This window comes from Dendrobates tinctorius, unplaced genomic scaffold, assembly GCF_039654945.1.
Source record: "Dendrobates tinctorius isolate UK_male_01 unplaced genomic scaffold, ASM3965494v1 ptg000003l, whole genome shotgun sequence".
Lineage (NCBI taxonomy): Eukaryota > Metazoa > Chordata > Amphibia > Anura > Dendrobatidae > Dendrobates > Dendrobates tinctorius.
Genome location: NW_027361671.1, coordinates 53,089,761 through 53,103,508, shown reverse-complemented (window position 1 = coordinate 53,103,508; position 13,748 = coordinate 53,089,761). Strand labels below are relative to the sequence as shown.

At 41.1% G+C, this 13,748-nt stretch overlaps 1 protein-coding gene across 2 annotated transcripts in view; it reads right to left on the bottom strand.

Annotated features, from left to right (window-relative positions):
* KCNN2 (potassium calcium-activated channel subfamily N member 2) overlaps nucleotides 1–13,748 on the bottom strand; it is a 271,324-nt gene that overhangs the window by 32,096 nt on the left and 225,480 nt on the right. The window contains exon 5 of one of the 2 annotated variants that reach the window (XM_073552184.1): nucleotides 9,301–9,411. The exons of the other annotated variant lie outside the window; for it this stretch is intronic. Within the exon in view, the coding sequence (XP_073408285.1) occupies nucleotides 9,301–9,411 (111 nt within the window). The remainder of the gene's footprint in view (nucleotides 1–9,300; nucleotides 9,412–13,748) is intronic. 2 annotated transcript variants of the gene reach the window in all.

Genomic DNA, 13,748 nt, shown 5'->3' with positions numbered 1-13,748 from the left:
CCTAGTATGTGGTATTTTTCGGTCACTATGAGGTGGAATATGTAGTCTAGTTATGGTGTGGCGGAATTTCTCCTTGTATGTGGTATTATTTAGTCACTATGTGATCTGTTTATGGTGTGGTGGTATTTCTCCCATTTGAGGTACTATTGGTCTTGGTATAGGGGATTGTGTTGTGTATGGCGGTCATTTGATCATTTTCATTTCATTCACCTTTTTTGTTCTAAAATTTTACAACCTGAACGACCATGGCTTCCCCCCTAGTTTTGATCCTTGGTACGCCCATGGCTCCACAACTACAGAAACTCAAATTCATACCATGGTACTTGAAAATTGATGAACCCTTCAGAATTTTCCACATTTCTGCGTAAATTTGACTGTTGATAATAAAACAAAAAACTGAAAAAATACACATTTCTGAAAATAGATATCACATAACAAAATTATGTGACATGAAAATGATAAAAAATTAATCTAATGTGAGATGAATGAATTATAAGTAAAAAATTAGGGTCAATAAATCAACTCGTGAACAAAAATCTAAAAATGTCTTGGCATTTAAGACTGAAACACTCAGTCATTAAAGGGGTTTTCCATCTCAAACAATGGATATCTGTGAATCCAGAAGAACATAATAAAAAAAACTGTACTCACCTTCCGTAAGGGGACTTTTCCTCCACTTTCGCAGATTGGGTCCCCTGCCAGACTGCTGACTTAAACAGCCAGTAGGGGCATCACATTTCAGCTGCAGCGTATCAGTGCCAAGTGATCAGTTGGTGCTGTCAGATGATGCCCCCAATGCTGGATGATGATCCAGGTATCAGAGGGGGACACAGCTGGAATAGTGGACAAGCTACAGCCATCCAGGAGGTGAGAATTTTTTTTTAATTCACGCCCCTGGTCCCATAAAGTTTCACTGTTAAATCTGTCACTAGGATCAGCCATCCTAAGCCATCTATATGGACATGCAGATCATAGAACATTTAAGAAAATGATACCTTGATATATGTGATTTGATGTCTTATTCCTGAGAAATCAACCTTTTTCTTACTATGTAAATTAGCTGTTAAAATCTATGGGCCAGACACAGATCTTCATGAGAAGCTGTCTCTAGAGCTTATTTAAAAAGTGCCACTACCAGAGTGAGACATGTAGATCAGGCTGTCAGTCACTACCTGTCACACGCTGGTAATGCCCTCTATCATTTAAAATACGCACTGGAGCAGACTCTAGGGGAGATTTATGTCCCACCCCTAGATCTTAACAGCTCATTTGCGTATCACGAAAAATGTGGATAACTCTGGAATAAGACATCAGATCGCAGATTATTATTATTTATTGTTATAGCGCCATTTATTCCATGGCGCTTTACATGTAAGGAGGGGTATACATAAAAACAAGTACAATAATGTTAAACAATACAAGTCATAACTGGTACAGGAGGAGAGAGGACCCTGCCCGCGAAGGCTCACAATCTACAAGGGATGGATGAAAATACAGTAGGCGAGGGTAGAGCTGGTCATGCAGCGGTTTGGTCGATCGGTGGTTACTGCAAGTTATAGGCTTGTCGGAAGAGGTGGGTCTTCAGGCTCTTTTTGAAGGTTTCGATGGTAGGTGAGAGTCTGATATGTTGTGGTAGAGAGTTCCAGGGTAGGGGTGATGCGCGAGAGAAATCTTGTATGCGATTGTGGGAAGAGGAGATAAGAGGGGAGTAGAGAAGGAGATCTTGTGAGGATCGGAGGTTGCGTGCAGGAAAGTACCGGGAGACGAGGTCACAGATGTATGGAGGAGACAGGTTGTGGATGGCTTTGTATGTCATGGTTAGGGTTTTGTACTGGAGTCTCTGGGCAATGGGGATCCAGTGAAGGGATTGACAGAGGGGAGAAGCTGGGGAATAGCGGGGGGACAGGTGGATTAGTCGGGCAGCAGAGTTTAGAATAGATTGGAGGGGTGCGAGAGTGTTCGAGGGGAGGCCACAGAGCAGGAGGTTGCAGTAGTCAAGGCGAGAGATTATGAGGGCATGGACTAGGGTTTTTGCAGATTTTTGGTTGAGGAATGAACGGATTCGTGAAATATTTTTGAGTTGAAGTCGGCAGGAAGTGGAAAGGGCTTGGATATGTGGTTTGAAGGAGAGATCAGCGTCAAGGATTACCCCGAGGCAGCGAGCTTGTGCAGATATAAAGATATCATTTTATTCAGTTTCCTATGACCTGCATAACCATACTGACGACTCAAGGGGATTGACTCTAAGCAGAGGCATCTGCATTCATCGGCATGGCCTGCGTACTTAATGCTAAAGATAGGGTACGCAGGCTGCATGCCGACAGAGGCGGGGCAGAACAGAGGAGGCGCAGCCGGTGGTGGAGCTTCACGGAGGAAGCCCGCCACCCTCCGCACCTCGACCATACACTAGTGTGAAACTAGCCTAAGTCACACAATATCCTGATCTCAAACGAAAAGTACACACAACACCATAAAAATTCCCTTACTTAAAAAAAAAAATCTTTTCATAATATCAGCTACATTTCCACTTTGCCTCAAGTCCCTGATTCTAAATAACAATTAATTTCATAACAAATCAACTCAACATTCACAGAGTAGCCTGGGGTAGTGACAGACGTGGTGTTCCTGTGTGCAAGAACAGTATGTTCTTCAACGACAAGTGGAAAATGATGGTCAAAGGAAACTTTTCTCAATATTCCCTAGCAATTTCCTTACTGATCAGCCAATTTCAATAACCTTGTAATTGTGAACCTGCAACTCCAGTCCTGCAGATGCAACTCAATGAAAAATAGAACATGTCCTAAAACTAAATACGATAATTTGTAATGTTTTTGAATAGTTCACTTGTATGAAGTCATTTCAAGGAGTTAATGTGCCCTATTTTTCAGGTTCCTCCCTCTTAGTCAAGGTAAAAAGATCTAATAAATAGGGATTGTTCAAAGCAGAAAATCCCTTTAACAACATATATTCTATTCCTCAGTTAAATATTTAACAAGGAAATTTGGGTGACTAGAGATGAGTGAATAAATTTGAGTGGAGTGAGTTGAATTCTACTCAAATTTTACAAAAATCCACATTCACTAAAATGCAAGTTTTACGTAATTTTCTTCATCGTGGATAAAACAAATTGGCAGGAGCTGACTGATATTTTTCTGAACCATGGAGGGCCACCAAAAAGGTAAAATAAAAAACCCAACCGTTCCATTTCACATCTTCTGATTCACGACACTTGCTCTGGAATCCACAGCCCTCTCACACTAAGCTGGGACTTCTGAGGCTCCAGAGAGTTCCGTGTATGAGCACTGAATGTCATAGTCCACATTGTGACGTCTCGATGCCATGATCTTCTGTGTGCACCTTCCCAGACCTCATGAATGCTGGAAGTCCAGGCTTAGAGTGAGAGGCCCATAAATTGTAGTGTTATCTACGAGGGTTGCGACGAAGATCAGACAGGTAGCGGTGATTAGCAGAGGGGCAGAAGAGATGAGCATTTTTGTTTAAATATTACATTAATTAATTATGCTCTTGGGTCTGCAGAGACTCCAGAGCAAAATACTGAACATTAAATGTGCAGAGAATAACTTTCCCAAAAAAAATCACGCGAACAGGTAAAATTGAATTTGCCTGATCCGCTCAACTCCAGTGACAACCAATTTGTCTGTCATCACCGCCCTGTCAGATTCCTGAAAAAGCATTAAGAAAAGGGTCAGACACATGATCCCATGGACCTTTGGTCAGTTACAACACTGCTCAAAGTGCAACAACGGTTCAAGTAAAATGCAAGTGATAGGTGCTTTTAAAATGCAATTTATGAACCTAAACCATGGCTATAGTGGGTGCAATAATCTTTAATGCTCAGGGTTCAGATCCCTCTCAGTTTACTCATGGCTGCAATAGTTGTAATCAACTGGTGTGTGTTAATAAATTGAGAGTCCATAACATATTCAAACGTAGACCTTAAAGATTTTTTCCTTTCAATTTTGTGGCTGAACATTAATTAGTGCAAGTTATTACATTTTTCATAAGCATTCCATCTAAATGCTTTAAAAAGAATCGAAAATCAACAGCCTGTGGAGAATTTGCTTCTTTTACTAATGTCTCAAAATTTGTGTTGGGTAAAAATGCCTGGAACTACTGATGGAGAATTAATGAAGATTACAACTATATTCCACAGGGCACGCAAAGTTCTACTCAAACAATCTGTATGTCTTTGAAAGCTCAATGTCGGGTTCCAGTTGTTATTAAAAGGGACTGATCCTCATCTCATGCCAACAGGTCACTAGTGGTAAGAGTATCCAGTCAGCATGAAAGCTCCTTCTAGTCACTCACTTTCCTTGACCTTCATGGTTTGATGCTCAGCGATCAATCTGGAGTAAGATATCCTAATCATTTCAGCAATTCAAAGCAGCTTAATTCACACTATTACATTTCCTTTCATGACTTAAATCCACGAGCACCACGGGAGATACGTTCTTCAGCTATGTTTCTCATCTTGTTTTGGCAGTAAACTCAGTTAAGACATAAGGGTGACCTATTTTTTTTCTAAATATAAATACATACTGATTTTATTGTTTAGTATTTTGCTTGCAAATGAAAGTTAATTTTTTGGGGTCAAATAGGGCTATATCAGTGACACAAGATTTAATCACATGTTAAAAGTTTTCCTAGATTGTCAATTGTGGTTATTACGAGATTTAAACATGTAGGCATTTATAAATCACTTAATTTCCTAACACACCTATTTTTTTTATTTTACACGTTACACATTTCATAGAAATGATCATTTAAAGGGATTGTATTAACTTGTTTTTTTCTGAATTATTTGTTTGAAGTTTAATGAAATTTAAAGATGTTTCAGCAATATTTCTCCAATAATCCCTCATAATCATGTATGTGATGCAGTGTAACTTTATTAAAATACACAATGATCACCGTCCTGTCTGGTGTCCAGCTTCGCTCTGGTTCTCCTCTGACGCAAAAAAGTTGAGATCAGACTAACCGTTAACATAGAGGTATAAGTGTGGCGAGGAAGTCGCTTTCTTAAAGGGAATTTGTCAGCAGGTTATTGCAATGTAATCTGAGAACAGCATAGGCCTGATTACAGTGATGTGACACTGACTAGGCTGTGTTTGATGTTTCAATACAATCAATGATTATCACTATAGGACAATTAACCTTGTGCTTCTTAGTCCAACTACACCCCCAGCCCTGAGTACCATCTTTCTGTCACTATACAATGTCCACAGAAAGTTGTGGCGTAAACGGGGTTATATACAGCTCAACAGATCTGCTAGATTTGTAGAGAAAACTGTGACTCTATCACAACTGCTGCACCCAGTAATCCATTGATGGAATCAGTGTCTGAGCTCCTACCTCTTGCTGCTGTCAGATTACATAGCAAAATCCTGCTGACAAATTCCCTTTAATGTATGTTCATAGAACTTCATTTTGAGTCTTATAGACTTACATTAAAAATGAAGCATCAACCCGTACAGTGTGAGCAGCAACACTGAAAAGTGGTCATGAGGGCCAGAAGACGATGCAGCACTGGACACCGGGGAATATGATCAGTAAAGATTTCAATACAATTGCATTACATTAAATACATAATTAGGAGGGATTGCGGAAAATAAAACTGATGGATTTAAAATACAAACATAAAAAAATAGAATATTCAAAGGAACAAGGGGAATAAAATAACAGCAGACACTGGCCACTTTTGACCTGGTGACCGATTCCCTTTAAGCAAAAATCGTATTCAGCCACAACAATAATCTAAATTGCATTTAAGAAATGAACAAAAGTTTGAAATGAACAACAGAGAGAGGGTGGGATGAGGAGGTGGTATGGGAGTGGGAGACGCTGAATGTGCGGTTGGAAAGGGCGAGGTCTTTGATGCCAAAGGAGGAGAGGATCTGTAGTAGGAGGCAGTGGTCAACTGTGTCGAAAGCAGAGGACAGGTCTAGAATGAGGAGTATAGAGTACTGTCCGTTAGCTTTGGCTGTAAGTAGGTCGTTGGTAATTTTGGTATATTGGTATGTTGGTAATCTAATATAGAAATCTCAAGTGTGTGTATGTATGTGTGTATGTCCGAAATTGGCATCCGCACCGTCGCAGGTACAGCCACAAAATTTGGCACAGTCACACGTCTGGACCCCAAGAGTGTCCTAAGTTATATTGTGAGGCGAAATTTTAACCCCGCGCGTTCCAATTCACCAAACAATTTTGCCCCTATCTACATAATGGGGAAAAAGTGTGTGAGTATCAAGCCCCGCCCCTCATTATGATGTCACAATGGTTGCCATGGCGACGCTGATGTCATCATAGGTTGCAAGCTCTGACGCTCATTATGATGTCATAATGGTTGACTATGGGATGGAGGATGTGTGATGGGTATATGGGCACTGGACTATGGGATGGAGGATATGTATGACGGGTATATGGGCACGGGACTATGGGATGGAGGATGTGTGATGGGTATATGGGCACTGGACTATGGGATGGAGGATATGTATGACGGGTATATGGGCACGGGACTATGGGATGGCAGATATGTATGATGGATATATGGGCACAGGACTATGGGATGGAGGATATGTATGATGGGTATATGGGCATGGGACTATGAGATGAAGGATGTGTGATGGGTATATGGGCACTCGACTATGGGATCCTGGATATGTATGATGGGTATATGGGCACGGGCCTATGGGATGGTGGATATGTATGATGGGTATATGGGCACGGGACTTTGGGATGGAGGATACGTATTATAGGTATATGGGCACGGGACTATGGGATGGAGGATAATTATAATTTGTTGTGAGGCGAAATTTTAACCCCGCACGTTCCAATTCACCAAACAATTTTGCCCCTATCTACATACTGGGGGAAAAAGTGTGTGCGCGTCAAGCTCCACCCCTCATTATGATGTCATAATGCCCCTATTTGCATACTGGGGAAACATTGTGTGCCTTTCAAGCCCCGCCCCTCATTATGAAGTCACAATGGTTGCCATGGCGACGCTGATGTCATAATAGGTTGCAAGCCCCGCCGCTATGAGCAACAGTTTTCCTTGCAACCAATCACTAAGCATCTCTCATTTCACCAGAGCTGGTTAAAAGAAGCTGAGCTGTGATTGGTTGCTATAAGCAAGTTTTCCCGCTTGACAACACCTCAGCAGACACTAACTGGGTGGGAGAAATCTAGCATCCCTGGGAACATAAGCTCCCAGCCATTGTCTGCCCCCCAGAAAGGAGCACAGAGCACTTTGGTTTTTACCCCAGACCTCTTTTAAAGGGATCCCCGGTATGGAAGTTAAAACCGTTCCACTCAGCTCTGTGGTTCTGACCCCAGGGTCTGTTAATCATTGATCATTGGTATGGAAGTTAGGGCAAATCCACTCTGTGCTTTGGTACTGACCCCAGGCGTTTTTTAAAGGGATCTCCAGTATGGAAGTCAGGGCAAATCCATCCAGCGCTTTGGTTCTGACCCCAGACCTCTCTTAAAGGGATCCCCCTTATGGAAGTCAGGGCAATTGCCTTCAAATGCTCTGGTACTGACCCCAGGCTCTCTTAAAGGGATCTCCTGTATGCAAGTCAGGGCAAATCCACTCAGCACTCTGGCTCTGATCCCAGGCTCTCTTAAAGGGATCCCCGGTATGGAAGTCAGGGCAAATCCACTCTGTGCTTTGCTACTGACCCCAGGCCTCTCTTAAAGGGATCTGCGGTATGGAAGGTAGGGTAAATCCCTCAGCACTCTGATTCTCACCCCAGGCCTCTCTTAAAGGGATCCCTGGTATGGAAGTTATGACCGTTCCACTCAGCGCTCTGGTTCTGACCCCAGGTAGACAGGATGATGTGGGATATTAGGGGTAGTAGTCCGGTGGCTCTGGCAGATGGGATGATGTGGGATATTAGGGGTAGTAGTCCGGTGGCTCTGGCTGATGGGATGATGTGGGATATTAGAGGTAGTAGTCCAGTGGCTCTGGCTGATGTGATGATGTGGGATATAAGGGGTAGAAGTCCGGCGGCTGTGACGGGATGATGTGGGATATTAGGGGTAGTAGTCCGGTGGCTTTGACGGGACGATGTGGGATATTAGTAGTCCGGTGGCTCTGGCTGACGGGACGATGTGAGATATTAGGGGTAGTAGTCCGGTAGCTCTTGCTGACAGGATGATGTGGGATATTACAGTGACTGTGGCTATGCAGAGTGGGCGGGGCTATACACTCAGCGCTATACATATATATATATATATATATAGAGAGAGAGAGAGAGATAGATAGATAGATAGATAGATAGATAGATATAATCATTATAATATGTTATAAATAACTGTAGTTAGTTACTATGCCCGGGCAGCACCAAGTTGAATATAATTTTAGGATTTCCACTTTACATTGGCCACACACTAACAAATCTGAACATAAAGTAATGGAATTATGAATTAATATTCTCATTGATTTTTTTATCCATATTCATAAAGTGACAACAAGAAATGTAGACATTTTTTGCTTTCAAACACGGAATTATAATACCAAAATGTTGGCTATCCCTCTAACTTCTCATTTGATAATATTTGATAATATTTTTTGCTTTTGGAGGTATGTTGCATTTTTGTAAAAACTTATTACAGGTCATAGAGACGAGTCAGACATTTTGAGAGATCGAGTCCAGGTGCTAAATCCCCATCTATCAGTAAAATAAAGAGACACAAGCGATCAACTTTCCACTGACCCCATTTTTATTCTTCAAGGTCAGAGTCTTCATTTTAGTTATTGGTGGGGATCTCAGCACACACACCCCACTGGAACAACCTTCTGCCATGCCTTTGAAATGTCAGAAGGTTTGTGAAAGTGAAGTTGCTTTTAAAATGGGTTCTCCACTGAAAAAAAAGTTACAGTAATTGGGCAGATTATGTTTAACAAAAAAGCGTTATACTAACCTACTGGGTTTACACCATTCATCTGCACTTTGTAAGGTAGACTCCACCGGTCTCATGGCATGACATATAGGATGGAGGGGTCATGTCACTACTGTACCCAATCAACAAGTGCTGATAAGGTGAAATCTTAACATCGTGTCTGCACAGGAAAAAATTGTTCAGTGGCTGCAGCCAGGAGACCGGAGAAGAACAAAGTGCAGATTATGGAAAAGCATGGTGGATGCCCCATGGGCACCATATCATTTTTGTAAACACTCTATAGTTTGGAAAATATTTTCTTAGATCCACATTTTCATTGACATCCCAACCCTTTACATTCATATAATAATGCAAAAATGAGCTTGGCTTGCTTACTCTTTTAGTGAGCTGAGTATCCATCATGAAATTGTGAACATGTTTTTCTGCTTTGGTAAGTTCTAGCTTTCTTGCAACCACAGCAACGACAAGGGCAGTGCATCCAGCACCCTGAAATCAATGAGACAAAGGAACAGTCAATTTTAGAGCTAAATTACACTAAATATAAAACTACAAATCTGCCTACACAAAGTTGTTTTGCTCCTATGTGATGTAAAATGCATTTGGCACAGGTTCCCATATGCAACACATAGCTGTTGTCCGAATGATAGTCCAGCCGACAGCTACAGAGGGATGTAAATGTTTGGGCACTCATGGTCAAAATTACTGTTAGGCTGAGTTCACACGTGGCGGTTTTCTCGCGTTTTCGCAGCGGTTTTAAACGTGCAATTTTGCCGCGAAAACGCGAAAAATAGGCATCCCATGCAATCCTATGGGATTCTGCAATGCTGTGCTAATGCTGCGTTTTTTTCCCCGGCGGAATCGCTTCGCGGTAAAAAACGCAGCATGCTCATTAATTTGGCAGAATCGCGGCGATCCCGCACCCATAGGACTGAATTGTTCTGCTTACTTCCCGCATGTGGCTGTGCCCACCATGCGAAAAGTAAGCAGAATATTTGCGGTTGATACCCACGGCCCGGAGGAGAGGAGACTGTCCTCCGGGCTTTGGGTACCATATCCCTGTACAAAATAGAATTAAAATAAAAAATATTGTTATTCTCACCTTCCGGCGTCCTGGGCAGCCTTCCCACCTCTCTCCACGCTCCCAGTCCCAGTAATCCTTTGCGAGAATGACCGCGATGACATCGAGATCTCGCAGGAGTGCGACATCTCGCGGTCTTTCGTGATGACGTCGCGGGAGCGTGACGTCTCGCTGTCATTTGCGCAAAGGATTACTGTGACCGGGAGCATGGAGAGAGGCGGGAAGGCTGCGCGGGACGCCGGAAGGTGAGAATAACAATATTTTTTTTATTATTTTTTACATTTTATCTTTTACTACTGATGCCGCATAGGTAGCCTTAGTAATAAAAAGTTGGTTACACTTGTCAAACAACATGCCTGACGAGTGTGACCAACCTGTCAATCAGTTCTCCAAGCGATGCTCCAGATCGCTTGGAAAACGCGAGCATTTTGCAAGCTAACTACGCTTGCAAATCGCTAGTTTTTCTGTGGGAAAATCTCGGGAATTTAAAATGTGATTTTCCCGCGGAATGGAATCCGGAATTCTCGTGATAACTTCCACAAGAGTTCCTCTACGTGTGAAAGTAGCCTTATTGTGAACAGTTAAGCAAGTTGAGTAGCTTCTCCTTTTAAAAGTATCATAGCTTATAAATGCTTTTTGTAGCCAGACATGAGTCTTTCAATTCTTGTTGGAGGGTTTTTTCATCCATTCTTCCTTGGAAAATTCATCCAGTTCTGCGAGATCCCAGGGTCGTCTTGCATAGGGCATCTATTTTGGATTTTGACTTGTGTTTTGGAACATTATCCATTTGTAGAAGCCAACCTCTTTTCAACTTCAGCTTTTTTACAGATGGTGTTATTTTTGCATCAATAATTTGTTGAAATTTAATTGAATCCATTCTTCCCTTCACCCGTGAAATGTTCCCCATCCCATTAGCTGCAACACAACCCCAAAGCATGATTGATTTACTCCCATGCTTAATGGTTGGTGAGATATTCTTTTCCTGCAATTCTGTGCCCTTTTTTCTCCACACATACCTTTGATCATTGTGGCCAAAGAGTTCTATTTTAACCTCATAGTTCCACAGGACTTATTTTCAAAATGCATCAGGCTTTTTTAGATGTTCTCTTAAATACTTCTGATGCTGAATTTTATGGTGAAGACGCAGGAGAGTTTTCCTTCTGATGACTCTTCTATGAAGGACATATTTGTACAGGTGTCTCTGAACAGTAGAACAATGTACCACAACTGCAGAGTCTGCTAAATCTTTCTGAAGGTCTTTTCCAGTCAAGCAGGGGTTCTGATTTGCCTCTTAGCAATCTTATGAGCAGCTCTCACTGAAATTTTGCTTGGTCTTCAAGACCTTATATTGATCTCCACTGTTCCTGTTAACTGCCATATGTTAATTACATTTCAAACCGAGGAAAGGGCAGCTTAAAAACGCTTTGCTGTATTCTTATAGCCATCTCCTGCTTTATGGGCCTCCATCATTTTCATTTTCTGAGTGCTGGGCAGCTGTTTAGAAGAACTCATGGATTCTGTATTTTGGCACAAGGTTAGAGATGGCTGGGTTTATATAAAGCTGGGAAATTAGAATCACCTGGCCTTTCCTAACGACGATAGTGAACAAGCCATAACCATAACAGGCTAATTAAGGTCTGAAACCTTGGTGAAAGTTATCTGAGTACACAAATCTCCAAAAGGTGCCCAAACTTTTGCATAGGCCCATTTTCCTTTTTGTAATTTTTAAAATGTAAAAAATGACAGTATTTTTTTTTCTAGCTTAAAATACAAAGGAAATGTGTCATCTTTAACTTTCGGCCTTTTAGACATCATTTCATCCTCAACTTGCTTAACTGTTCACAGTAACAGTAATTCTGACCAGGTATTCCCAAACATTTACATACCACTGTATCTGTCCTGAGTTCTCATACCCAGCAACTCTGGGTTTGGCGCACACCCCTGTGTTCAGTACATGAAAGGAGGAGTCTGGCAGAGGCTTATCTCCTGGAGATTGTCCACTGGAAATCTGATGTGGCGGATTATTCTCTCCCCCGTCAACATCTGTCAGGGTAGAGTCTGGAGGCCCCCACACACATTAAACTCTCAGCTGGTCCTTCCAAGATCAGCAAGATTGGGCAACATTAGTCTACTGTGCATATGGGGGCCTTAACTTTGGAAATTGTCGTCAGTACAAATAGGCTACTGTTTTGTGATTATAGCTCCTATGCGGACCTGTGTCTACATGTATAAAGTCTACAATATACAAAACGATATTTTTGTAGAGGTGGATATACCTTTTATATAAAGGAAAAACCTGGACATAAATAACAAATGAGAGCAAACAATTTACTATCAATGTAATTGGACTTTAGGAGTACATTTTAACAAACATGACTAAGTAAACAAAGAACATGAAATGCTTTCTGGGATCAACTTTTTTATGACTTTTTTTTATATAAACATCTTATCCAAATATGTAGACTTTAGAGATAGACATATGTAAACCACAAGAAACAAGAGGATCAAATTTTAATGTATTTGTTATTACAAAATAGTCTGAAAGTCTAGTTTAGTGTATAACTAGTTTAGTAAGTTTAGTGTATAACTAGTTTAGTATAACTGATGAAAAATAGTCTGTTTTCCATCCAGGGACATAGACAAATTTTTCGTTCATATAAAAATTGAAAGCATAATTCATTTTCATGACATCTTGATAATGGATCTGTGTAAAAAGGATTCAATACAGATTTTTGTACGCTGTATCCATATTTGGGTGCACCTTTTGTAATGTATGGATAATATTCATCTGAAAAGGATCAGATTAGTACATGCCACATTTTTTTTAAACATAGACCTTTGGTCCAAGTGGTAAGAGCTATCATGTGAAGCATCACATTAATGAACATTGGTCTCTGTGCCGTCTGTGAACTCTCCGATTTCCACATGGACATCCCATAAACCTATAATATATTTGTTCATTATTAGCCTACAGCTTCGCCTTAGTGGTGACTACTAATGTGATTGGAGAAAACAGATTTTAAAGTAGTGGCACAAAAAAGGTGCAAAAATCATATTAAGGTCAGGGTTACACAACTGTAGATTCTCTTAAGCGAGAGAATAGGGTCAATTATTCTAATGACACTCGAATCAGAGTTTGATTTAAGTGTCGGCATAGTGTGATCCATTTCTCTTGGATGAGAAGATGGAGAACAAAATTTCTACATCTTTTCCATTGTGTGAGTCTGAGGAAATCGCACTGCACTCTGATATCATCCAAATGCAGTCTGATGATTTCCATGCAACCATAGACTTGAATGGGCGAGTGTCGTCCGATTTAAAAGTCAAATCGCAGCCTGCGTTGATCAGCACTGCACCATTACATATCGTTGGTCCGAGAGCTATCCGATAAAAAAAAATCGCATAGCATTCGTCCTATTGATATGAGTGAGCCCTAAGGGTAATTTCACACAAACACACACATAATTGTTTGTAGCAAATAGCTGGAGCCAGATGATTGTTCTAAGTCTGTAGTAAAATACTGAGATGTTAGAAATGTATTACAAATGGATTAAACATACTGTATGTAAAATTATCCTTTTTTTTTTACTTCTTAATGAATCCCTATGGTGTTTCTATGGCAGCTGCTGACGGGTCTTGGGATTGCAGTCTTTTCATGGTGACACTTGAGAAGTAGAATACACTGCACACTCCTGATGCTCAGGTTGGTGGTGACGGCCTTGGTTATCACTTATCAGGCACTAAT